Genomic DNA, 26,532 nt, shown 5'->3' on the forward strand with positions numbered 1-26,532 from the left:
CACCTCAAGCCACTCCGGCTAGGTAGAACCTGCCAGGGAATAAAATCCCCGCCGGCACAGCCTTGAGGATCATTAGGCCACGAAGCCCCCCCACCACGACAAGGTAGTGGACACGGGGGGGGGGGGGGTGTGAGCATCTCTGCCATCCTACTTACATCTTCCACCGACCCCAAACTCAGGACTTCGTGGCGCGACCGTGAGTGGTCGGACAGGGCCTCCGAGAACCGCTCCCAATCCGCTCGACGAGTGTCGAACCGAGAGTTCGCTGCTCCCTGATTTCCCTTCGCGGCCCTAGGTGCCCGCAGCCGGATGTCGATGGCGTTATGATCGCTAGTCGTCCATTCGCTTCTTATCCTCCATTCTTTAATATAGGGGGCCATGGAGGAGGATGCCAAGGTAACGTCGATGTATGACGATCCTTTTGGCGTCCAGAAGGTGGGTGGTTGACTAGCGTCGTTAGCTACAGTTAGTCTAAACGCGGAAACTAATCTTTCTAACTGCGCTCCCCTCTTGTCTGTGCTGTGCGGGCTCCAGAGCGAGGATTGCGCGTTCGCGTCGACAGAAATTATTACTCTCTTCCCCCTCAATTCCACGAGTACCGTCTCCAAGTGCTTGAGGTGCTTCTCTATCTGCTCTGTCCCTTTTCCTTCGGCTGGAAGATTTTCACCACATACTGCGATTGTGGCTGTCTTCCCGCTTCCGGAAAAGCTCTTTTGCAGTCGACTTTGGCCACTTGGGCGTAAGTCGGCAGCGCGGCATTGCAGGCCGTCTTCGGGAGAGTTACCTTGGACGGCCCAGGTCGCATCGCACTCATTACGGCAGGACGCGCTTTTAGGCCCGCCCTGACCGCGGCGAGTTGCCCTTCGACGAAGCTATTCTGTTGAATAAGCTCCTGGACTAACTCGTTGAGTGCCTCAACCTCGGCAAGTATCCTCGACCCGGACTCCTTGTTGACTTTCGACGCGGGTCGGAAGCAAAAGGTCCGTATTTCGGACACTCGCCTAAAGGCTTCGTCTCTTACGAGATCGAGAGGCCGTACCTTTTGCCCGGAGAACGTCCCCTTCGGTCTCCTGGCCCGGTTTACCGCGGCCTTGCCGGTGGGTGTGCCCGGCTTGGCTCGCTTCGACTTTTTGGTGACGGTTTGCCAACCGTCACCTGTAGGGTCCTCAACACGCTCGGGTGCCGACTGCACCTCCACGAGAGACGTGATCTCAACCTTACATCTCTCCATTACACTAGTGGGGTGGAGTGAAGCTAACTCCAGTTAGTCATGGCTTCTAGGCGTCACACTCAAGTGTTCGTATATGTTATGCTTCTTGCTGCCTTGTACGACATGTTACTAACTTCAACGCTACAAGTAGCATCTCTATTAGCGTATACCGGATACATTGCTGCTGTAGTTGTAGGTCGCTCACCAAGTAAGCAGAGCGCGGATACCAGTTGCTCAGCTCCAGTCAAGCGTTGCAAATTTTCAAAATCCGTGATGTCACCGTCGAGTCTCATCCGCTGTACATAATCATTCAAAGATTCGCCAACATTGCGATCCCTAACCTTCATTCCAGATTGGAAGTTCGACGCCAACATTGCCTTACTACCCTCAGGATTGAAATTGACCGGCTCAGTAAAGTACTTGGGAGATTTCTTTGCCAGGAACGCGACTTTAGCCTGGATATCGTCCATGTCCTCAATCAGCGAATCCAGCAGGTGCTATGTCGTCGGGATTTTGGAGTAGATGATCTGCACTCCATTGACAACCGGGTATTGGGTTATTCTCATGAAATCTTCGCCGATGTTCAACAGCTATATTGTTATCGGCTAGAGCCAAAACAGTTGTGCGAAGATTGGAAAACAAAACCCTTTCACTTTGCGGAATAAAGCGCCCATTTGTGTCTTTTCTTGCGACAGCTACTCGAGGATAATATACGCTGTCATATACTTTGAGTGGTCCCAACGCGTTGATGGGGCGCACGATCGGATCAGGCATGATCGCTCTTGATTTACAGTTACGCATAAAGTCAGAGCTGTTATTAAGATGTTGATAATAGTCCAAGTGGTCTGTAATGACAGATACAGTTTCCTGGCACTTTTGTAGCTTGGACTCGAAGAGAGCAAGGGAGACGCGGTACATTTGGTAGAGGGTGCCACGATTTGGAACATTGTGTAAACCTATCAAAGCAATAAATGTGTTTACGGTTCCAAAACCCATTGAGCGCGTAGTCACACAAAGTGTGATAGCTCTAAGGGTGGCTGTTGCCTCTAAGCGTTCGGCAGCTGACTGGGCCGAAGCTACACCAGGATAAAGTTTGGTCATAACGAACAGCGCTGCAAGGGAGACGACGGAAAATAGATAATGGATTTGATATTGTGAATATTAGAAGGATAGCCTAAGTGATGAATACATTGCAATGATACAAACAGAAGACTGTTTGATGTGTTTAGTACGGTTTGTCTACTTGGACCGGCGTCGAGCTCGAGCAGCTGAGCTCGGCTTAATGTAAAAAAACTAACGTCGCGCTAGAGTTCTTATGAATCGATCCAAGTGATACCAGTAAAGAGGAGGTAATCGACTGGCGATCTAAAATTGATCAATTTGATTTTAGACACACGGGGCATCCAGTGTACTTTATCTGTATTGGAAAATTTATAGTTGGGTCGGGTTGTTGCTCGACAAATTTCCAATATTCGGAATCAGCAATGGAATCACCAACATGTAAATTCACCACAAATGAAGAGTTGCATTAAATGGAACATTCAGATTGAGAATACTCCATTTTATATTACTGCAGAGCTGTGCATTCTTGGTAGTTTGCAGGACATTTCTTGTACTCTACGCGCCCGAAATAACTAAATGTTTTTTATGAAATGGTTATAATATGGAGGAAGAAAAGCAGTGTAACAGAGTAGTCGTTGGTTTCAGTAGTTGAAGACAACTATGGCTGGATACGACAACGATACTTACCTAAGTATTAATTACAGGCAAACTTATTTCTGAGGTTTTTCATAGTAGTGTTATTGGTTTAAATAGGTCTATGATTTATATTGGACAGTATTCATCGCAGTTATTCTTGTGAAATGGAATCGCGTTGTATATTATGTACTTGAATACGAACGCTTGAATACTAGAGTATTTCGAATCTGCAATTTGGTACTATCACTGATTGTGAGACACTGCATTGGTTTAGGTTGAAGTACGGAAAGGACTCGGTCAGGAGAGAAATTTTTCATTCTTATTGGAGGTTTTGTAAACCCTTTTAAAAAAGACAGAAATGGTAACTGTTTATTGTTTATATAACAGTGCAATACATTCCTCGCAATATTTTGGGTCGTAACATTCCAATTTCAAAAAATCCTTCTCGCTAACATTGTTTTTATGTGAAATGAAGTTGAGGGAGCTGCGTACGCGAAATGCTCCGTACCCTCAATTATAATATTTCACTGACTCGTTCGCGGTCTTATGCGTTACCCGGAACCGTGCTGTTCTGACCGGACTGTCCTGGCCGGACTCTCCGAACTGACTACCCTGTTCGATCCTTGGGCGGCCGATTTTTGCCGTTTATATACGTTCGGCGGAACCTCGTCTTCCTTTGTCCAAGGAGACGGTTTCTCCTCAGGGTTTTCCCGGGCCGCGCTAAACGCGCGGCCAGGTAGCCCTGTAGCGGTAGGCGGCCGGTAATTATTTTTCAGCAACATCTGCTGTACACGTGGGGTTGTCAAAAAAGGTTACTAAAATCCTTCTCGACTTGCAACGGCCAGGGAAAGTTTATTACTTCGTCCTTGGCCTCTGCAAGCGAATCCGCTAACTGTTATTCCGTCGCCGGCCGTGTACCGCCATAAAAATGAAAGTTTCTTTAGGCGGGCGCGTAGTTGCAGCATAATGGCTGCTACATCACCCTCCCCGCCAGTGATTGACAGATCACGAACTATTCTATGCACACCCATCCATACACATTGGTAACGCACACTCTCTTGCATATTTACACATATCTCACTCGCGCGATTTGAAATCGGTCGGGGAATCTCACGCGTCTTCCCGAGCGTGTAACTCGACCGTTTTCTTGCCCTACTGGGGTCGGCGTCGGCGTCTGCGCCTCTTGCTGTGATTGGGCTGATGCCCCTTCGACAACATCAGAGACAATATACGCCGGTTTCAATCTATCTAAAGTAACAACTACCGGTTTGCCCTTAATGTCCAATGTGAAAGTTCTCGCCCCTCGGTTTAGCACTCTGTATGGTCCGTCGTATGGCGGCTGCACCGAGCTCCGCACGGTGTCATTTCTGACGAATACCTCCTTCGTGTTCGCCAGATCTTTAAACACGAATGTTCGTTTCGTTCCGTGCTGGCTCCCCGGAGCTGGCGTGACCTGCCGGAAATGATGGCGTAGTTCCTTGACGAAATCGGCTGCGTCGTGGTCCGCTGGAGCTGGCTGCGGCGATAGAAACTCGCCCGGTAGGCGCAACGTCTCGCCGTATACCAATTCCGCAGCTGTCGCCTTGACGTCTTCCTTCCAGGCTGCGCGTATGCCCAGCAAAATGGTTGGAAGGACTTTAGTCCACTGCGTGTTGCTGTGACACCGGATAGCGGCCTTTAATTGGCGGTGCAGCCGCTCCACCATACCATTTGCTGCCGGATGGTATGCCGTTGTCCTCAGATGGGCCGTTCCTGTCAGTATGCTTAATTGATTGAACAGGTTCGACTCGAACTGCCTTCCCTGGTCCGTGGTTACTCTTAACGGGGTACCAAACCGGGTTATCCACCCCTCGTAAAATGCCCGTGCAACCGTGGGCGCCTCTTGGTTTTCCAACGGGAACGCTTCTGGCCATCGGGTAAAACGGTCGACGCAGGTAAGGCAATACCTGTGTCCTTCGGACACGGGTAACACTACAATATCGATGTGAACGTGTTCGAACCTACCCGATGGCGTGAACTTCCCCGTTGGCGCGTGTACGTGCCGGGAGACTTTTGCCCGTTGACATGGAACGCAAGCTTGGGCCCACCGTCTGCAATCCGACTTTACCGACGGCCAAACGTAACGTTCCGTCACCAACCTTACGGTTGCTTTAACGCCGGGATGCGCGAGCCTATGGACCATATCGAAAGCGGCGCGTCGGAACGGTTTCGTCAGCAACGGCCTTACTGCGCCTGTTGATACGTCGCAGTACACCAACCTTGACGTGCCGGGGATCGCCACCCTCTTTATATTTAACGTACTCGCCGTTTCTCCCCGCAAGTACGCCTGGAGTTCCGCATCGGCCTCTTGTGACGCTGCCAGCTCTTCGTAGCTGAAGGGTCCGTCGATTTCCTCGATTCGGGACATGGTGTCAGCTACGACGTTGTCCTTGCCGGCTACGTGTCGGATATCGGTTGAAAATTGTCCGATAAATTCGAGGTACCGAAACTGCCTGGGCGAACACTTCTCCGGCTTCTGCTGGAACGCATAGATTAGCGGTTTGTGGTCCGTCATTATGGCGAAAGGACGTCCCTCGACCATGTGCCTAAAATTTTTAATGGCGAGGTAAATGGCCAGCAGCTCTCGGTCGTATGCTCCATAGTTCATCTCGGCAGGGCTGAGTTTTCTGGAAAAGAAACTTAAGGGTTCCCAACTCTTGCCGGAATCCTGATGTAACACTGCTCCGACAGCGAAATCCGAGGCGTCGCAGGTAAGCGCGAGTGGAGCGTTGGCTCGGGGGTGCACCAACAACGTGGCTTGCGCCAGAGCCCGCTTCGACTCCTCGAACGCCGCTGTTGCCTCGGGTGTCCAGGTGACTGGTGTGCGTCCCTTCTTGTTATCCCGGAGCAATTCGTTAAGCGGCGCCTGTGTTTGTGCAGCCCTAGGTATGAACCGCCTATAGAAGGTCATCATACCCAGGAACTGCCGAAGCTGCTTCGCCGTGGTCGGCTGGGTATAGTCTACAATCGCGCGCACTTTACTTGGTAACGGTTGCGTGCCCTTTTCAGACACCCCATACCCTAAAAACTGCACTTCAGCCTTACCGAACACGCACTTACCGGAATTGATCACCACCCCATACGCCTTAAGTCTACGGAACAGTAGTTCTAAATGTTCGAGGTGTTCTTCCTCGGTTTCCGATGCCACGATTATATCGTCTATGTACGCGTATGCAAAGTCTAAACCGCGCAGCACCTCGTCGATAAAACGTTGGAAAGTCTGCGCCGCGTTGCGCAGCCCGAAAGGCATACACGCGAACTCGAACAAACCGAAGGGGGTCGTGACCGCGGTTTTGCACATATCCTCGGCTGCCACCGGAATTTGGTGGTACGCACGCACTAAGTCTATTGTAGAAAACACTCGCTTACCGGCTAAATTGTGTGCAAAGTCTTCGATATGCTTTACTGGATACCTATCGGGGAGAGTTCGTGCGTTGAGTGCGCGATAGTCCCCGCACGGTCTCCATTCGCCCGGCTCCTTCTTCGGTACAACGTGCAGCGGGGATGACCAGCTGCTTTCGGACGGCCTCGCCACTCCAAGCTGGATCATTTTTTCGAACTCCTTCTTGGCGGCTCGAAAACGTTCTGGTGCGAGACGCCGTGGTCGACAGCTCACTGGCTGGCCCGATGTTGTCCGGATGTAGTGCACCGTGTTGTGTTTCGCTGGGGACGGGATCCCTTCCGGTCTCGTAATTTCAGGGAAACGTTGGAGCAAGTCTACGTAGATGGAAGTACCGGTGACCGTCTTCACGCTCGGTTCTGCTCGGTCACTTCCATTCACGGGTCGTCCTGGCACTGACATTGACGTCAGATGGTCCGACAAACGTCGGTTTCGTATGTCGACAAGTAACCCATAGTGGTAGAGGAAATCGACACCAATTATAGGTTTCGACACCTCGGCGACTACGAAACGCCACGTGAACGCCCGACGTAGCCCCAAATTCAACGTCAGCGTAACCGCACCGTAGGTCGCTATTTCGGATCCGTTGGCTGCGAACAGTACATACGGTGATCTTTCGGCGCGACCCCGGATCAACGACCGCGGGTACACGCACAGGTCGGCGCCGGTGTCGACCAGAAATCGCGTCTTCGTCTTCACGTCGGACACGAACAGACGGTGTGGTGTCGGGCAAGTGTCGTCCGCCGTCATCAACGACCGCCCGGCTCGTTTCCCGATGCTCCGCTCCAATTGCACGGGGGTTCGCAGCGCTCAGCGTTGCTTCCCCAGCGCCAGTGGTAGAAACATCTCCCTTGCCTTTCTTGCAGGCGTCGGCGTGACACAGAACGCCGTCGTCGAAACTGTCGAGAGGGTGACCTGGGCCGAACACTCTGGTCGTAACGCGACGATCGCCCCTCGCTGCGGAGTTCCTGCCTGATCGCTTCGACTTCTTGGCGGAACGACAGGGTGAGTTGGGCCAACTTCACGTTAAGCAGGGCCTCTAATTCGTTCGTCGCCCCGGTTTGCATCGCGGCCGGCGGGACCCGCGTTGTTGTCTCGGCTACCTGCATGCGGGGGCCTGTTGTGTCCGCGATCACGTCGGCCAGGTCGGCCACCTTGTCCAGTTCCGCGTCCGTTTGGGTGGCCAAAATGACCTGCATATTAGTGGGTAACCTCCCTACCCAGAGTGTGCGTAGCACGCTATCGGAGACTGCGGTTCCCGCTAGTCTTCTCAGATGCCGTAGAAACTGCGACGGCTTTCGATCGCCGATCTCTTCTGACTCGAGTAAACGTCGGGTCTTCTGTTCCTGCGTTGAGCTGAGCCGTCGAATCAGCTCTGTCTTTAGCTTTTGATACTGTCCCGAACCCGGCGGGTTCATGATCACGTCACGGACCTCCGCCGCGTGCACCGGGTTTAGTGCGCCCAGTATGTACCCGAACATCGTGTTTTCCGCTGTCACTCCCGATGCTTCGAAGCTGCGTTCGACCATGCTAAACCACAGTTCTGGGTCTGAGGCGCAAAATTCGGGAATGCGGACGGCTACCCGTCCTATCGTTGCTCCTCCCTCGTTAGGGGGGCCTGCCGTGGTGTTACTTCCTGAGGCCATCCTTCTTAATTTTGCGGTCGCGTGGTTCAATGAAATTCGTTCCGTATCCCGATCACGTCGGGGTCACCAATTAATTGAGGGAGCTGCGTACGCGAAATGTTCCGTACCCTCAATTATAATATTTCACTGACTCGTTCACGGACTTATGCGTTACCCGGAACCGTGCTGTTCTGACCGGACTGTCCTGGCCGGACTCTCCGAACTGACTACCCTGTTCCATTTTTGGGCGGTCGATTTTTGCCGCTTATATACGTTCGGCGGAACCTCGTCTTCCTTTGTCCAAGGAGACGGTTTCTCCTCAGGGTTTTCCCGGGCCGCGCTAAACGCGCGGCCAGGTAGCCCTGTAGCGGTAGGCGGCCGGTAATTATTTTTCAGCAACATCTGCTGTGCACGTGGGGTTGTCAAAAAAGGTTACTAAAATCCTTCTCGACTTGCAACGGCCAGGGAAAGTTTATTACTTCGTCCTTGGCCTCTGCAAGCGAAATCCGCTAACTGTTATTCCGTCGCCGGCCGTGTACCGCCATAAAAATGAAAGTTTCTTTAGGCGGGCGCGTAGTTGCAGCATAATGGCTGCTACACATTAATAAAAATTTACTATGTATTTCGCGCTCCCTCCTCTCCCTCCTCTTCCTCCCCTTCCTCCCCTTCCTCCTCTTCCTCCTCTTCCTCTTTCCCCTTTTTTGCCCCTCTTTTGGGGGCCATACACAGTTTTTTTTAATAGCTTTTTCAGCTCTCTCTGCAACGTATAAGTATATATTATTATTATTATTTGTTATTATACATATTACTATATAATATTATATATAAAAGTATTTTTCATTTACTTACATTTGCAGCCACTAGGTTGGCCAGGTTAGGCCTAGCTGTCCCCCGTGCCAGCTGGCCTAATATATTTCGCCACTGCGACTGTAACACAACAGCAGAAATAGAAGTATATATATTATAAATATACATTCTGTTTTGTACACATATATTGCATATACTTACAGCTCTCCCGGACTCGTACGCGGCAGCGATTTCTCGCTGCCGCGCTAGAATTGAGTCAAGCGACTCGTTTGCGGCGTTCCCCGCTGCCGCTGTTGCTGGTGTCGGCGCGGAGCTTGTCTCCGCTGCTGCGGTTGCTGGATCTGTGGCGGAGGTTGTCTCCGCTGCTGTGGCCGTGTTATTCGAACATATGTTTATTTTCTCCATCTCACTCGTTATTTGTTTTTCCATAGTTCTAAAAAAAAAAATAATATTATGAACACATTGCGGACGGCTCACGAGATATCTCGATTTCATGTTTTTTTTATTTAATCGACAATAAGCAACCAGCCGCAAATATTTCTGTTACATAACCATGCGTTCGAAAATGTGCGGCCTTTGAGGGCATGTTGAACGCGCAGAGCCCCGTCCGCAATGTGTTAAAATAAATTGCTACAATTACTAGAACAAATTTCTACAAACGTTTACGCACATTTCTAATTTGCATTTAGTATTCTTAAATAATATTATATATACATGGTTTATATATCTGTTTATTATATAAGATTTTTTACATTCTTGGAATGATTCATTTGCTTCGCTACAATTACTTAGGAATGCGAGAGGCTTCGTTACCATGGTTATGTAACAGAAATTGTATGTACTTACATGTAATCCTACGTCTGCAAGACTTGAACGTTGAATGAAACTGCGACCCTTCGAAATAATATCATTGCTTGTCTGCCAATTGTTCAAATAATATCATTGGTTGTCTGCCAAGGGTTCAAGTAATATCATTGGTCGTCTGTCAATTGTTCAAATAATATCATTGGTTGTCTGCCAATTGTTCAAATAATATCATTGGTTGTGTGCCAATGGCAATGTCCAATGGTAGCATCGCAAGCATAACCTGCGTTTTTACGTCGCGTTCGATCGTAATTTGTTCTCCAAGTGATACGGTCTAGGAGTGCAAAGCGTGCGATTTCTATTTCTTATAATTTTAGATTTTTTCTATTTCATTCTATTTCATGCTATTTCATTCTATTTCATTCTATTTCATTCTATTTCATTCTATTTTATTCTATTTTATTCTATTTAATTCTATTCTTTTTGATTCTACTTTTATATTCTACTCTATTCGGCATTATTCTACTACATTTCATTGTAAACAATAGAAACAGATAAATTTAACAATTTCAAAAGTGTAGCGAAACGATGCCAAAGGTTGTGAATTCAATGAATTGGGAGGATGTGGTTTCTTCCCAATTGTTCAGATGTATGAAGGGAGGTGCATCGAAACACCTGACCTTGACCAGACCAAGATACAGCAAAAGAAAAATTATGAAGGAGAGGTAAGTGAGCATTTTGTTTCGTTACTATGATTTCGGTAATATGTTTCGATATAATTTAAATGGTAAGTTCTCATTTCTGCTGGAAATACATTTTTTCGCTTTCTCGCTTTTGTACTTTCATTTCTCGGATTTTTATGATATTGACATATGCTGTAGTCCATATTCAATCATTCGAATGAAGTTGTAAAACAAAATCGACGGGTCGAAGTAGCTGATTAGTGTCATTTATACGTTATTTATATTTCACGTAAATTTCTGTATCATCGAAAGCACTGACATCGAGATATTTTTTTTTTGTTTTTTTTGTTTTTTTTTTTTGTTTAACGTGGGGGAAATCTGCTGGTCAGACACCCCCGTCCCGCCCGAAGGGCGGGGCGGGGGTAGTGCGGGGTTCGGCCCGCTAAAACCCCCACGGCGGCCTAGGGCGCTGGCGAGTAGCGGGGGAGCCACGGGAACTCTCAAAGAACACAACCGCGGCTCCCCCTCGCCTGGCCGGCCACCAGGATGGAATGGCGGCGGCCGGTCGCGTCCCGGGGGGGGGGGGAGATTTATACTCCCCCCTTGAATCATCTTGCTTCGGCGGTGCAGGGGACAGCACCCCACACCGCCTCGTCTCTCCCAATATTTAGGAGGACAGCTTCAGTTGGGGAGGGGTGGCGGGCGGCGGGCAATTAAACCAGTAATCTGGTACACCCGCCGCCCGCCTATTCTCATCTGCTCGGGGAGGGGGGCTCTAGGCGTGGGCGCACACGCCGCACCCCCCGCTCACGGCGACCCCGCTCGGCAGCCTCCTTCTGCAGCATCACCTCTTCGCAGAAGGCGATGGCTGCCGCCCATTTTCTCGGGCTCTCCAGCATGGCCCCAACTAAGCTGGAGAGAGCGAGGTCGCGACCAACTTCCCGTCTTAGGACTCGGCGCAGCACTGAAAAGGCGGGGCATACCTCCAATGTATGCTGCGCCGAGTCCTCCTCCGCGCCACAGTGGTGGCACACCGTCGTCGCTTCCCGACCGATGCGACACAGGTACACACCGAAGCAGCCATGCCCGGTGAACACCTGCGTCGCACGGTAGGTGAGCCTGCCAAACCGCCTCTCCCGCCACGAGGTGAAGTGCGGCAGGAGAGCCCCAGGGACGCGCTCGCCGGCATGGGAACAAATCTCCGCATGCCATCTGGCGAGCGCAAGTCCCCGGGCCTGGAGCTCGAAGCACTGGACCGCCTCCTGCTCCGACGGGTCCCCCCGAGCCCGGCCAGCGATGCATATGCGCCTATAAACATAGGCGCGCATCGCCGCCTGCAGCTCGAAGGGAATTTCTCCCGCCAGAGCAAGCGCCGCCACGGTAGACGCGGTGCGGTAACCCCGTATGAGGCGAAGGGCCATTTGCCTCTGAAGCCGGCGCAACAACAAGGTGATGCGCCGGCTTGCCCTCGCGGACGGCGCCCAGATCGGGGCGCCGTACAAGGCCATGGACCGCACCACGCCTAGGTATAGGCGACGCACCATATTATCCGGTCCCCCGAGATTGGGCAACAGGCGGCCGAGCGAGGCCGCCGCCCTCTCAACCCGGGGGACGAGGCGGCCGAAATGCGCCCCAAATCTCCAGTGGCTGTCGAGAATCAGTCCGAGATACTTGATCTCGGACTTCACCTCGACGCAGGCTCCTCCAACCCAGATCCACGATCCGGTCGGTGGCCGCGACCGAGGCCGTCCAAACCAGACGGCCTCGGCCTTCTCCGGGGCCATCTTCAGCCCCAGATCGTGGATCTTCGCGACGACGGCTGCCACCGCAACCTCCGCTCGTCGGATGGTCCTCTCGAAGGTGTCCCCGACGGTGACCACCAACGTGTCGTCCGCATAGCAGACAAGGGTGGCACCGTCGGGCAGGGAGGCCTTCTCCAGGACTGCGTTATATCCCAGGTCCCACAGGAGTGGTCCTAACACGGACCCCTGTGGGACCCCGCAGTCCACTTCCCTCCGTATCGTCCCGTACCGGCTCGGGTATTCCACCCACCTGTCCCGCAGGTAGGCCCCGATCGCCCGCCTCAGATAGGGAGGCACCTGGTGTTCAACCAGGGCCTCCCTAATGGCGGACCAGGGCAGGGTGTTAAACGCATTGACGATGTCGATCGACACCGCCAAGCACACCCCGCCCCGTGCCACGGCATTGTCCGAGAGGGACTTTAGACGGTCGATTGTGTCGACCGTCGATCGCCCCTCCCGGAAGCCGAACTGGCAGTCCGCCAGATCGGGGCCGACGCGGGACAGGTGCCTGGCGAGGCGGGCAGCAATGATCTTCTCAAAGATCTTGCCCACCTCGTCCAGGAGGCAAATGGGCCGGTACGCGGAGGGAGAATCCGCAGGCCTCCCATCCTTCCTTAAGAGGACCATCCGACTTCTCCTCCAGAGGTCCGGGAACACCCCGGACCTCAGGAGCCCGGAGAAGAGGCTTCTGAGCCTCCCGCCCAGGACGCTCATGGCAAGCAACCAGACCCGGCCGGGGATACCGGCCGATCGCACGTCAGAGTTGTCTGAGAGTTTTGTTGATTTCTCGTGAGAGTTTTTGTTTTGGGGTTCGCGCACGACCACTTCACTTATGGGGATGCATTCCGTGGTGGTACACTGAGGGGCCACTTCACTGTCACTTTGTTTGTTCTTTAAGTACAGGCAGAAGTGCGTCAGCGCGCTCCACGAAGCCGCGAGGAGTTGGAGGCTGCAGCCATAAGCTGCGTGCAGGGCGATTCCATTCAGTATGGTATTGATACACAATTTAACTATGCGTAAGGCGAGGTATATCCCCATCAGTCCCGCCATTACTGAGCCGAACTCGATGAATCCGCTCCATATTCTTTTCCCTGTTGACTCTGCGATCTTCTGTAATGTTTCTTCGTCTATTAAACCGAGCATTTTTACTGAGCCGTCCGCGTATGACCTTCCCGATGCTCCTTGAGCCAGTGCGTTTACTACCGCGATCCTTTCTATGGGGAACATTATATGGTCGCTGAGTTTTTGCACATCTTCTTGCGTGTAAATTCCGCCGGTGGCCAGGTTTGCCGGGTTTGTATATTTCCAGACGGATGATGTTAGCGGTTGTAGTGGTGGAGGTGGAATGCTTTCCGTCGGGCGTGGCGTCATCCTGTACCACGTTCCGTGGATTTTGTAAGTCGATGGAATCAGCTCGTCGCACATCCGTTTGGTTCCAGTTTTCGTTAGGATGTGCGTTCTTGGTGTTAGGAAGAACGAGTCGTTCCTGTATGTGACGGGAAGTTCGTCGAAGCATTCGTCCGTCTTCCTGAGTGTGCATTGGACAGGAGTGCACTTAATCACATGAATTACTTCGCCAGCTGGGACGGCCATATATCCGGATTCCTTGGCGATTGTCATGGCTACTTCGGCCGGGGAGATGTGGACCAGCGATATTGCGTTCCTGAGCACTTGTTGTTCTAGTATGCATTTTTGTTTCATTATATCTTGATAAAGCGCGATTATTTGAGATTTAAGGTGTTTCTCGACGTATATAAATTTCGTGTTTACATACGTAAAGATATCGAGGTTGTTAATTCTGCTTCCCGAAATAGATTTAAATTTTCCTTCTCTTTCGGTTTCTAGTAAGAGTATTTTCGGATGCTCCGTTTTGATGAGGGTGTACCCGCAGATTTGCGTACGTCCTGTACTAGTGAGAGCGAAAGCTGTGTCGCCTAAAGTTACTGTATATGTTGGGGTTCCGTGGTGTTCTTCCGAAGATACCTTTGTGGCTCTACCTTCATAAAGGACTTCGTATCTGTTGAAAAGACAGCGGTCGGTGGGCAGGCTGTCCCAAAATGTAAATCCGTCCTCCGGGTCCGTGCAGTACTCCTTATCCAGGGAGCAGCGATGTCCGGTAGGCAGATATATTTGGTTGGTAGAGATTTTTACTGGTGCGTTAAAACCTTTAAGGGTCACCCTTATTATCGCCTGGACTACCACCTTGTCCCATGTTCCGAATGGGTCACTGTAAGTTGTACCGCCGCACGTTCCGTCTTGTAGGATGGATCCGGCTAGGGTAATGCTTCTGACTGTCGTGCTATTGCCTGTCAATCCGGCTAACTGCCCGGTGGGAGGTAGGATTAATATACCTGAGCTATGCATTGTTCTGCAGGTATCTCTCGGAGTGTTAAGGAGATATTGCTGGCGACCGTTGTTTACGACTGACATATGCGAGTGCATTCCGCAATAATAAATTGTGCGGTCTATTTCCACCTTGCACTGTACCACCGGGGTCTCTTCGAAATCGATTAATTGGAGTAATTGCACGCTCGTATTTTGGACTGTCGGCTTGTCGTCGGCGAGTTCGCAGAGGGGTCGATCCATTGTAGAGACGGTTGTAGTGTTTAAGGTTGAACCTCCACAGTCGTAGCCGATTAGGGCGGTGGTATTGTCTCGAGGTCGTTTTGTTAGTGTTCGTGGGCGGGGTGGGGGAACACGTCACTCTCGCGCACCGCACTCGTGTCACTGGGTTGGGGGCGCGTTTTAGTTTATTGGTGTGTACCACCCGCGAGCCATTCTTAAATTTTAAACGCACATTACATTCGTTCACGCGTTCCATAATACAATAGGGGCCCACATATTCGTCATCGAATTTTCCCTTTTTGGGTTCCTTGAGAAGAAATACGTACTCTCCGACGGAGAATTCCTGCGCGTTTACCTTCCTGTCGTAGTACGTCTTTGATCTTAGTTTGGCGGTGTTCAGGTTTTCTTTCGCTTTTGTTATCGTTTGGGAGATTTTTGTTTGCAGATTCTCGAGGTATTTACTATAAGATTCGTCAGACGAATCATGGACAGCTGTATCTGCCGAGGGGGTTCGCGCCGCTACACCGAATACTAGCTCATGAGGTGTAAACGAGGTGCCCTCGTGGACGCTCGTATTGTATGAAAATGTGGCATACGGCAGCCACTCGTCCCAGTTCCCTTTCGAAATGTATTGTTTCAGGTATTCCTTCAGGACGTGGTGCGAGCGTTCGATCGACCCGTTGCTTTGCGGTCTAAACGCGGTGGTGCGAAATTGTGAAATTTTAAAGCGTTTCGCGACATTTTTCATGAGAGAGCTTAGGAAGTTGGTGCCCTGATCGGTAAGAATACCTCTGGGTGCGCCGAATCTGCATATGAATTCTTTAATAAAGGCATCTGCAATCTCGATTGCGGTTGCGTTGCGAAGGGGTACGGCCAAGGAATATTTGGTTAACAGATCTTGCATGGTGAGGATATAGGAGAAACCTTTGGGTGACGTAGGTATAGGACCGACGATATCCATGGAAATTTTTTCGAACGCGGCGCCCGGCGTGTCTGTAATGACCATTGGTTGCCGCGTCTTAATCCTGACTAATTTTTTTCGTTGGCATGTGGTGCATGCATTAACGAAATCCTGCACTTCTTTCTTGAGGGTCGGCCAATAATATTTTTCTCGGATTCGTCTGTAGGTTTTCGTTATTCCTTTGTGGCCGGCGTAGGCCGAACAGTGGTTTTCGTTTATGATTTCCGGACGGTCAGTCGAAGGAGGGATTGTGACTTTATGTTCACAGGCAAAAATTTGGACGTTGGTGTCGGAAAAGAGTTCAATCAAGGATTTGTAAATTGTTGTCCAAGTCGTATTGTCTATCGTCGTTTTTGAGATGCTGAAAGAGTCTAATTGGAGTTCTGTGGTGACGTCTAGGATGGATCTAAGGGAATCCATCACGTCGTCATGCGTCGCCGTATGGTATTGCGTTGGTTTTACTGGGAGTAGGATTAGTTTTCTGTTACCGATATTTAGGACTTTCGCGCGAGCTAGGGTAGGGTCCTTGATTTTGGGAATTTTTCCGGAATTGTGCAAATCCGTCGCGCCCTCGTCAATCGGTAGTCCGTTCATTGTGATAAAAGCAACCAGATTATCGTTTCTCATGATGAGGCGGTCGCGTGTGTTCGTGAACGTTCTTTTAGTGGATGTTGCAGGGGCGTTGTGATCTTCGAAAAGGTTTTCGTCAGTGTCGGACTCCGAGTCAGGACTCGATGTCATGGCCATTTCGGCGGGTTGATGGATCGTCGGGATTGGCGAAGGGAGGGTGCGAGGAGACGAATTGCGCGCGGGAGTCGGGGATCGCGATGTGGACGGGAGGAGTAGCCTGTTGGAAGGCGGCGTCTGCTGCGGCGTTTCTGGAAGGGATTGTGGTGATGGCGGTGAGGAAGAGTAGGAGGTGGGGGGAGAGCTTGACGATGGCCGACGGCGGCTAATGATCGGGGAAGGTTGTCGTGATGCAGGGACGGACGATTTTTTGACGGCGTCGAAAATGCCGGATGAACTGGAATCTGTGGAGAGAGGGAGGGCGGACATAGGGTTTCGTGACAACGCGTCCGCGTTGAGATTAGTTTTGCCCGTCTTGTACGTAATTTTATAATCAAATTCTGCCAGTTTAAGACGCCACCTCAGCAATCTGGACGTAGGGTCCTTAACTGAGTTCATCCAGACTAAAGGTTGATGGTCGGTGATTAAATTGAAACGGTGTCCGTATATATAGGGTCTGAAGTATTGCGTGCAATAAATAATAGCTAGGCACTCTCTCTCTATAGTTGAATAATTGAGTTCCGCGCCATGTAGCAGCCTCGAGGCGTAGGCGATGGGCCGATCTTGTCCTGGGTCGCCCTGACTAAGAATACCGCCGATTGCAAAACCCGAAGCATCAGTGGTTATGTTAAATTCGCGGTCGAAGTCGGGGTATTGAAGTAATGGTTCTGTAGTCAAAATCTCGCGGAGGGTCGAAAAGGCTTGCTCTTGTTCATATTTCCACGTGAATTTTGTATCTTTCTTCAGAAGTGTCGTTAATGGTTTCGCGATTTGGGAATATTTCGGGATGAACCGACGATAATATCCGGAAAGGCCCAGGAATTCTCTGAGCGATTTTAGATTTTTGGGAACTGGAAAGTCTTTGACTGCCGCGATTTTCTTAGGGCAGGGCTTAACGCCTTCTTCGCCTATAACGTGGCCTAAATACGCGACTTCTCGGTGCAGGAAGGAGCATTTTGAGGGTTGCAATTTTAAGTTTGCCTCGCGGAGTCTCTGAGCTAGTTTATTGAATTTCGATTTGTGTTCTGACAAACTGCGCGCGTAGATGACGATATCGTCAAGGTAGACAAATAGTTCGTTTCCCTGGAGACCTGACAAAATACTGTCCATGAGTCGTTGGAATGTCGCGGGGGCATTACGAAGACCGAAGGGCATACGCTTGAATTCGTAATGGCCGTACGGCGTGGAGAACGCGGTTTTTGCTGCATCTTCCGGATGCATTTCGATTTGGTGAAAACCGCTAGCAAGATCGAAGACGCTTTAGTATTTTGCACTGCCGAGCTGGTCCAAGATCTCTAGGATACTTGGCAGTGGGTACGCGTCTGGGACGGATTTTTCATTCAGCGCTCTAAAGTCGACGACCATCCGCCAACGTTTATTTCCGTCGGAATCTGCCTTTTTTGGGACAATCCATAATGGGCTGTTATAGGGGGATTTGGACGGCGCGACAATGTCTTGTTCGAGCAGTTCCTTCATTTGCTTATCGATTTCCGTACGGTGAACGGGAGGATAGCGATACTGTTTGACGTGTACCGGGATGTCGTCGGTTGTAATGATTTTATGCTGGACTGCATTTGTTTTTCCCAGGCGCTCCTCTGGAAGGTGAAAGAGATCGTGGTGCTCCCGAATTAGTTGTCTGACGTGCGATCGTCAGTATCGATGACGCGCGTACCAATTTGTTACGTCCCGCGGCGCGGTTACGCGAAAAATATATATTTTCTCCCGCGTCCGCCGCGGATTCGAGACGCTTGCAACTTTTCGTTCACTAACGGGGTGTCACGATGGCGCGCGCGCAATACACAAATACGCGACTCACCGGTGCTGAGCGAGATGCGGCGCCTTGGTTGAGCTTGATCGGTTGACGCCAGTGCTGGATGCAGTGCAGGTGCCGGACGGACTCGGCCGCTCGTTGACAGCGTTGTAGTTCTTGGAGACGTTGTCGAATTGGTGAGGTTGATACACACTATCGCGTCGCGTAGGGAGCGTTCGGGTTATTATTGTTCAATGACTTCACTATTTAACTGGTAAGATTATGTATATTCTGGTACTTAGTTACAATGGTTTCTTAGACTATGTATGATATTCGCAAGTAGTAAGATATGGTACGCGGGAGCTCCCGAAGAGACGTCGTTACTCTTCGGAGCGTGGAACTGAAGTGTGGCGTTGTGCAAGCCTCCTCTGCGCGCCGGGTTCGGTCGATGGAGGGGCGACGTCGGTGCGAGGGAGAGCGCGTCTGCTGACGGTGTTCTCTCTCTCTTCGCTGAGCGCTGTGAGACTCGGGGCAGTATTCTTGCCCCGAAGCCATTTGACTACCCCGGCCATTTCCTCCGGCGCGACCTCCAGATCCGGGGACCACTCATGTCCCTCTAGCTGAGGGACGGGCCGGGACGCCTCCCCGTTGACGGGGAATAGCGCGTCCACGACCCGTCCGAGCATCCCCGGATCCAGGCTTTCCGTCAGAAGGGGCGCCCAGGGACGTAAACGTCCCATCGCCATTTTGTATGGGCGCCCCCACGGATCTCGGTTCAGAGACCCGAGAAAGTCGCGCCAGGCCTGGCTCTTCGCCTGCCTGATGGCCAGCTGCAGGGCGACCACCTTCTCCCTGTATCGCCCATACAGCTGGATAGCCAGCTCCACGTCGGAACGTCGTCGTCGTTGGGCGCGGGCGTACTGGCGTCGCGCGCGGACGCACTCTGTGCGTAAATCCGCTATCGCGCGCGACCACCAGTACACCGCCTTCCTCGGGAAGGCCCTGGCCCGGGGCATGGCGACGTCGCAAATCGACGTTATTGCGCCCCGGAACCAATGGGCCTCCCTTGTCCCGTCGACTGGCCCGGCCGGTGTTGCCGGCCAGGCCACGACGTGGGCTGCCGCCATCAGAGCGTCCTGGTCGAGACGCTTCAGCGCCCACCGCGGCTGAGGCGATCCCTCATCAGCGGGGCGACGTCGGGGCGTCGATGGGGCGGCGGAGAGGCCGAGAACAATGTATCTGTGGTCGGACAGCGTTTCGACCTCCTCCGCCACCCTCCACCCCGTAATACGGCGCACGGCCGGGGGCGTTGCCCATGACAGGTCAACGATGGACCCCCCGTTATACCGCACGCACGTATGGACCGAGCCCGTGTTTAGGAGACAGAGCCCGAGTCCCGCCGCCCAATCAAGCACCTCCCGACCCCTCGGGTCCGTCCTGGGGGAACCCCAAGCTGAAGACTTGGCGTTGAAGTCCCCCAGGACCAGCACCGGACGTGGCTGGCAGCGAGAGACGCATCTCGCCACCACGTCCAGGTACTGTTCAAACTCCTCGAGGGACCACCTCGGAGGTGCGTAGATCGCCACAACCACGGTGCCGCCCCAGTCAACGGCCAGGTATCCCCGGCCGCGTTCGATAACGGAGCACGCCGGGGACCCCGGCCGGCCTGCCCATATTATAGCGGCGGAGCCGTCCAAGTCCCCCATCCAATGTGGATGGTCGGGGACCCGGTACGGCTCCGCCGCTACGGCCAACCCGGCACCCCGCTCGGCCAGGAATTGCACAAAAAGGTCTTGTGCTCTGACCGAGCGGTTCAGGTTGGCCTGAATAAGAGGGCCAGTAGGCCCCATTACTCCGGTGCCTCTATCTCCATCGCCGCCGCGGGAGCAGTGGCGTCTGGGGTTTTATCAGCCCCAACCGCCCCCACGGGCGCGACGGTGGCATCCTTGGGTGCCGAATCCTTTTTATTAGGAGCTGCCACGGCGGCTGCCGCCTTGGCCGTCGTGGTTCTCCTCCCCCTGCTTCCTCTGCCGCGTCTCGCGCTGGCAGGGCACGCCCGGCTGCCGAGGCGGTGGCCGGCCGGCTTGCCAGCACCCGCGCAAAGCGGGCACTTTGGCTTTTCAGTGCAGCCAGCCACCTTATGGTCCTGACTGCCGCACCCGAAACAGCAGCCGGACCGATCCTCGGTCGCAGTGCACCGCTGCCTCGTGTGGCCTAAGCCAAAGCAGCGGTAGCACTGCAAGGGCCGGGCGCTGAGGGCCTCCACCGTCGCCTGGGTCCAGCCCACTGTCAGTTTGCCGGCGACCGCAACTTTGCGTGCGGCCGCAGCAGGGCACTGGACCCAGAGGGTGCCCAAACCAGAGGGGGAAGGCCCGATTTCGCTGGTCCTCACATCCCCCCGGTCGCACCCTCCCACACGGTCGACAGCTGCGGCGACCTCCACCGGCGTGGTCGAGTCGACCAGGCCGCGCACCCTAAAGTCGGCCTTTTTGATTGGGCGCGCGACCTTCACGCCGGTCCCTGCCAGCGCGTCAGCCATCTTAGAGGCCAGGGCAGTGGCCTTGGCTGCTCCATCAGCTCCGGGGACCTCTAAAATTATTGCCCCCGTCACCGCTCTCCTGGGCTTCAGCGAGGCGATGCCAAGTTCTGCCAGGTCTATTTTGGACCTGGCAGTGGCCATCGCCTCGGCGTAACTCATCGCCCCGCCGGCCGGTACCGTTAGAGTAACGGCAGCCGTGCGGGGCGGACGCGGCGGCAGGGGAGCCCTTTTGGGAGCAGCCGGTGCCACCCGCCTCGCCGCCTTCTGGGTCAAAGCAGCCTTGGCAGCTGCCGCAGGTTTATCTGCGGCAGCCGCCCTTTTGGCCTTCCGGCCAACTACCTTTGACCACACCTCAGTTGGTGGTGCGGTGGAGGGCGACGCAACAGTGGGGGCGGGCTGCAATTGTGTCGCCTTAGCGACCACAGTCCCTCCCCCACTGCCATCCTTTTTCTTTCCCCCCCTCCTGTCCATCGGCAGGGAGGGGGCGGACGGCACGGGTGCCGCCGATCGTGGGCCTCGCACCCGCGGGACCAGCTCCCTTCTGAACGATGCCAATTTGGCATCGATAAGGGAGCCGATCTGTGCCAGCAAGTCGGCTGGCACAGCCGCGGGTGGGGGCGAGGACCCTCCTCGCCCAGGGGACTGGGGCCCCCGAGCGCCGATAACCGGCAGCAACCCCTTGCCCCCACCAGGGGGCAGCGGCGGAGCCATCCCGGCAACAGCCGGCCCCGCCTCCACCGCTTGACGGAGTCGGGCGACTTCAGCCCGCAACTCCGCCAACTGTTCCCTTAATTGGGCATTCTCGGCTTCCAACAGCCGGGTGGCGCTGGGAGCCGACCGAACTGCCAGCTCCGCAACGCCCACCCGGCTGCTCAGGGCCGCCGTCCGGAGGGACCGCTCCGCACTGGCCTTCAGGCCCGTCGCAGCATTGGAGATTCTGGCCACATCGCCCAGGCACTCCATAACTGCCGCCGCAACGTCCCGCGTCGGGCGGCCCCGGAAGTCAGCAGCGACCTCTACTTCATCAGGAAGCGGGTCGCTTGTTCTCGCAGGCCTCGGCCCCGGGGCAACCGGGTCGAAAATGTCCGCTATGAGGCTTCTGTCAGCCTCAGCCTGTCTGTGTTTGGCCTCTTGGAGGCCAACGTATTGCCCGGTCGTCGGTGGCCGGCCCCGTTTCCTCGTGGAGGTGCCCGGGACGCTCTGCGACGAGTGGTGGGAGGAGACGGAGAAGTCCGACTCCTCCCCCCCGTCGCAGTCGCCAAGGCCCTCCGCAGGCCTCTTTGCGCAGCGTGTGGCAGAATGCCTCCGCGACACCGGCTCTACATATCGTTCTAGGCGCACGATTGGCTCGCACGCCTCTCCCTCTCGCTCGTTGCCCCCCTCCCCGGTTGTTTTTGTAAAAGAAGAATCCATAGTTCATCCCACGAGTGTGGTCGGAAAGGAGGTCACCCCGGGTAGAGCCGCCATACCCGGGGAAGGCTAATACGCCCGGGGGGTCGCCAGGTACCCCGGGGTTGTCCGCTAACGATTGGTGCACCCACCAACCATAGCTGGCGCTTACTCAAGCTACGCCCTCTTCACCGCGCAACACTGCTTGGGGCTAGGGATTTTTTTAGAGAGGTTGTCATCCTCGCGGTCCGGCCGGTTAAGGCAAGACCCCCGTTCCTGTAAAACATGACCACAGGTTTACGGTATGTGTCCGACTTTAGTTGGCCCCTCACCTCAAGCCACTCCGGCTAGGTAGAACCTGCCAGGGAATAAAATCCCCACCGGCACAGCCTTGAGGATCATTAGGGCACGAAGCCCCCCCACCACGACAAGGTAGCGGACACGGGGGGGACATCGAGATATCCCTTCCTTTTTCTTGGGATCTTCGTCACGTACAAATGCTTTCCCGGTTGTATGGACGTATGTTCGTATTGTTTGACGAACAGATGGGGTCGAAAGGAAATTTTAGGATTATTGTCGTAAAGAAAGCTGATTGCCTTCGTGTGTCCCTAAAGAAAGAAATTAGAAGGCCGAGGATCTGGAACTCGTTGCTTTTACGAGCGGTCCTTGAGACCCGGCCGCGTACGGCACACAGATGGGAAGGTTACAATTTCCGCGTCCGACAATTCATTCCCTCCCACGGTGAGGGCCCACTGCAGATATTATTTCAATACGTATTCTGCATTTGTTTGCAACAAACGTTTTCTCTTCAATCTTCTGCAAAGAGCGTAGCCGACTCAAGATGGTCAAAATTGTCCTTACAGGTTTTTCAATGAGTACTATACCGTTCGATCTAAATAAATTGATATTATTAATTAAATAATGCGAACCAGAGAGAGTCACTGTGCCGTTGCAACCATTTCGAATCATAACCTGGAGTAAGCCGTTCAATCTTTCCATTTTAATTGAATACTTGCAAATGATAACGATGACAATACAAGTAGCAACGATTTGTTGCATAGCAATACGGCCCACCGGTCAATAAAAACCTAGCTGCGCAAAATTTCAACCCGGTTGCAAGCTGTGGTTATCTCTGACTATCACGAAGTCAAATAATATTAATGCGCCATTGGAGTTCAGTAATGATGTAGCACAAATCTAAGCTCAATCAAAATTTATTGTACGTATCTATTATTTAAAAAATATAATATTATATATTAGAACTTAGACTTATATGTGGGATTAATTTATAATAGAGTTGAATATAATTTTTATTTTGATTTCTCGGTTCGAGAGATATGAAATTATCTAATTGAATAATTGAATTTGATTTCTAATATACAGTTACGGGGTAATTTTCTTAGAAATAAATAATTGGGTTATAGTTAATTAGTACTATGATTGTAATAATATAATTTATTTTATTTAGGTTTATTTGATTGAATTATATTGAACTGTTAATTATATGAATCAATTTGCTTTGTTGGAGTGAGAATATATATATATATATATTATTCTAATTGCGGCTAAAAAATTGGCTTCAAAATATTTTTCATACATACAATTTATGAATTCATCTAAAAATTTAGATAGTTTTCATACGAGTGACAAGTAGAGATTAATTTTTAATATTACATGAAAGTTTGAATAAGAAATTTAAATTAAATAATGGTAAAAATTCAGTGCGCCAGCACCAACGGTTCGACTGCTGTTGTTCGTTAATTTTAAGAATTTTTAGGGGCTGCAGTTATCTCGATGGTAAATTTTAATAATTATCTGGATTGAATAAATTTATGCGAACCGTACAAATCGCACGTCGCTTTCATTATAAATGGACTAAGTCGTAACGGTGTAAAAGTATGGGACAATGTTTTCATTAAAATTTTAGTTTAACAATAAGTGTTTCATTTACATTGAAAGGATTCTGAATGAGGAAAATTATATTATTTGCACAAATTATAAATATTATTGATTTCTTAATTTAATACATTTGAGAAAGGGAATTACATGATTATAAGTTATAGTATTTATTTACGAATAAATTTAATGATTTTAAAATGTGTGTGCGTGTGTTGTAGAAGAAGAAAGTAATATTAGTATAAGTAAAAGTGATTTTTTCGTACTTTTTGTATCAGGGTTAATTAAAATAAAGTTAGTGTTTTTAATTATCTCGAAAGTAAAAGAGTTAATTTAATATTTCTGTTATGTATCATAATAGTTATTAATAATGAATTGATGAGTTTATGTTGGAAGAAAATCCTAACTTTGGCATTGTTAGTTGTTACATTTTTTATTGGAATCTTTTTTTTTTCTTTTCTTTTTTACGGACATTATTCTTTCATACTTTTAAATATATTTATTCATTTATCCTACATCAAATTGAATTGGTTAGTTTAGGGTATTCAATAATAATTGAAATAAATAATGGTTCATTGTCGTATAAAGTATTAAAGTCGTGTAAAGAATTAAGTTTAGATTTATGGTGATTGAAGATTTAAATTTTTATTAATATTAATCAGTAAAATTAAATGATTTGTATTTCATAACAATTTTATTACTTTGTTGTAATATAATTTAACTTAACTGTATAAATTTATTTTAATACTAATTTAAAATTGGACTTTTGAAATTAGAATATTTAAATTTTCAGTAGTTTTAAGCAATAAAATTAAATATTTTGTATTATGACAATTAGACCGCATTTCCACGGTGGACAGTCGCATGAATTGGGGAAAACCGTAATTCGTTTTTTATGGCCATAAATCCGGTCGACGGGCTAACGATGCATACTGTCAATGTCGTACTAAGAGAAAGAAACAGTTGTGCGTTTGTCGTAAATTATGTTGAGTGCGAGCGGCGATTGTGTCGCGCCTTCGACTGACGATATACACACGACCAGGCACTCGAGGCCCCAATAGTGTTTGGTTTCCTGGATCGCAGACAAAATATATATATATATTGCCGGGTAAGTGGCCGAGGACTGTCGCGTGGTTTTCCACAGATCAGTTTGTTTTTCCTTTAGAGAATCGCGGGCCTCGGGGCATACCAGATTACTGCAGCCCCTAATAATTCAACGAAACATATTACCGAAATCATAGTAACGAAACAAAATGCTCACTTACCTCTCCTTCATAATTTTTCTTTTGCTGTATCTTGGTCTGGTCAAGGTCAGGTGTTTCGATGCACCTCCCTTCATACATCTGAACAATTGGGAAGAAACCACATCCTCCCAATTCATTGAATTCACAACCTTTGGCATCGTTTCGCTACACTTTTGAAATTGTTAAATTTATCTGTTTCTATTGTTTACAATGAAATGTAGTAGAATAATGCCGAATAGAGTAGAATATAAAAGTAGAATCAAAAAGAATAGAATTAAATAGAATAAAATAGAATGAAATAGAATGAAATAGCATGAAATAGAATGAAATAGAAAAAATCTAAAATTATAAGAAATAGAAATCGCACGCTTTGCACTCCTAGACCGTATCACTTGGAGAACAAATTACGATCGAACGCGACGTAAAAACGCAGGTTATGCTTGCGATGCTACCATTGGACATTGCCATTGGCACACAACCAATGATATTATTTGAACAATTGGCAGACAACCAATGATATTATTTGAACAATTGACAGACGACCAATGATATTACTTGAACCCTTGGCAGACAACCAATGATATTATTTGAACAATTGGCAGACAAGCAATGATATTATTTCGAAGGGTCGCAGTTTCATTCAACGTTCAAGTCTTGCAGACGTAGGATTACATGTAAGTACATACAATTTCTGTTACATAACCATGGTAACGAAGCCTCTCGCATTCCTAAGTAATTGTAGCGAAGCAAATGAATCATTCCAAGAATGTAAAAAATCTTATATAATAAACAGATATATAAACCATGTATATATAATATTATTTAAGAATACTAAATGCAAATTAGAAATGTGCGTAAACGTTTGTAGAAATTTGTTCTAGTAATTGTAGCAATTTATTTTAACACATTGCGGACGGGGCTCTGCGCGTTCAACATGCCCTCAAAGGCCGCACATTTTCGAACGCATGGTTATGTAACAGAAATATTTGCGGCTGGTTGCTTATTGTCGATTAAATAAAAAAAACATGAAATCGAGATATCTCGTGAGCCGTCCGCAATGTGTTCATAATATTATTTTTTTTTTTAGAACTATGGAAAAACAAATAACGAGTGAGATGGAGAAAATAAACATATGTTCGAATAACACGGCCACAGCAGCGGAGACAACCTCCGCCACAGATCCAGCAACCGCAGCAGCGGAGACAAGCTCCGCGCCGACACCAGCAACAGCGGCAGCGGGGAACGCCGCAAACGAGTCGCTTGACTCAATTCTAGCGCGGCAGCGAGAAATCGCTGCCGCGTACGAGTCCGGGAGAGCTGTAAGTATATGCAAT

The 26,532-nt window shown here is 50.4% G+C and overlaps 1 protein-coding gene and 1 long non-coding RNA gene across 6 annotated transcripts in view; one reads left to right on the forward strand and one right to left on the reverse strand.

Moving 5' to 3' along the window:
* Positions 1-26,532, forward strand: part of LOC143262111 (uncharacterized) — a 66,564-nt gene that overhangs the window by 38,767 nt on the left and 1,265 nt on the right. Inside the window, exons 3-4 of one of the 5 annotated variants that reach the window (XR_013036059.1) lie at positions 24,793-25,872; positions 26,286-26,517. Coding sequence is in view for 1 of the 5 variants with exons in the window: in XM_076528048.1 (XP_076384163.1) it covers positions 12,391-12,861 (471 nt within the window). In the remaining 4 variants the exon portion in view is untranslated. Of the gene's footprint in view, positions 1-1,562; positions 26,518-26,532 lie in introns of those variants that run through there. The other 4 variants (XR_013036065.1, XR_013036063.1, XR_013036058.1 and 1 more) reach the window with 4 other exon arrangements.
* LOC143262147 (uncharacterized) lies at positions 8,640-9,766 on the reverse strand. The gene is made up of 4 exons (XR_013036067.1): positions 9,626-9,766; positions 8,981-9,212; positions 8,822-8,899; positions 8,640-8,729 (listed from the first exon to the last, which is right to left on the reverse strand). It is a non-coding gene; the product is annotated as an uncharacterized LOC143262147 (long non-coding RNA).

The sequence above is a fragment of the Megalopta genalis genome, chromosome 1 (assembly GCF_051020955.1).
Source record: "Megalopta genalis isolate 19385.01 chromosome 1, iyMegGena1_principal, whole genome shotgun sequence".
In the NCBI taxonomy this organism is placed as follows: Eukaryota; Metazoa; Arthropoda; class Insecta; order Hymenoptera; family Halictidae; genus Megalopta; species Megalopta genalis.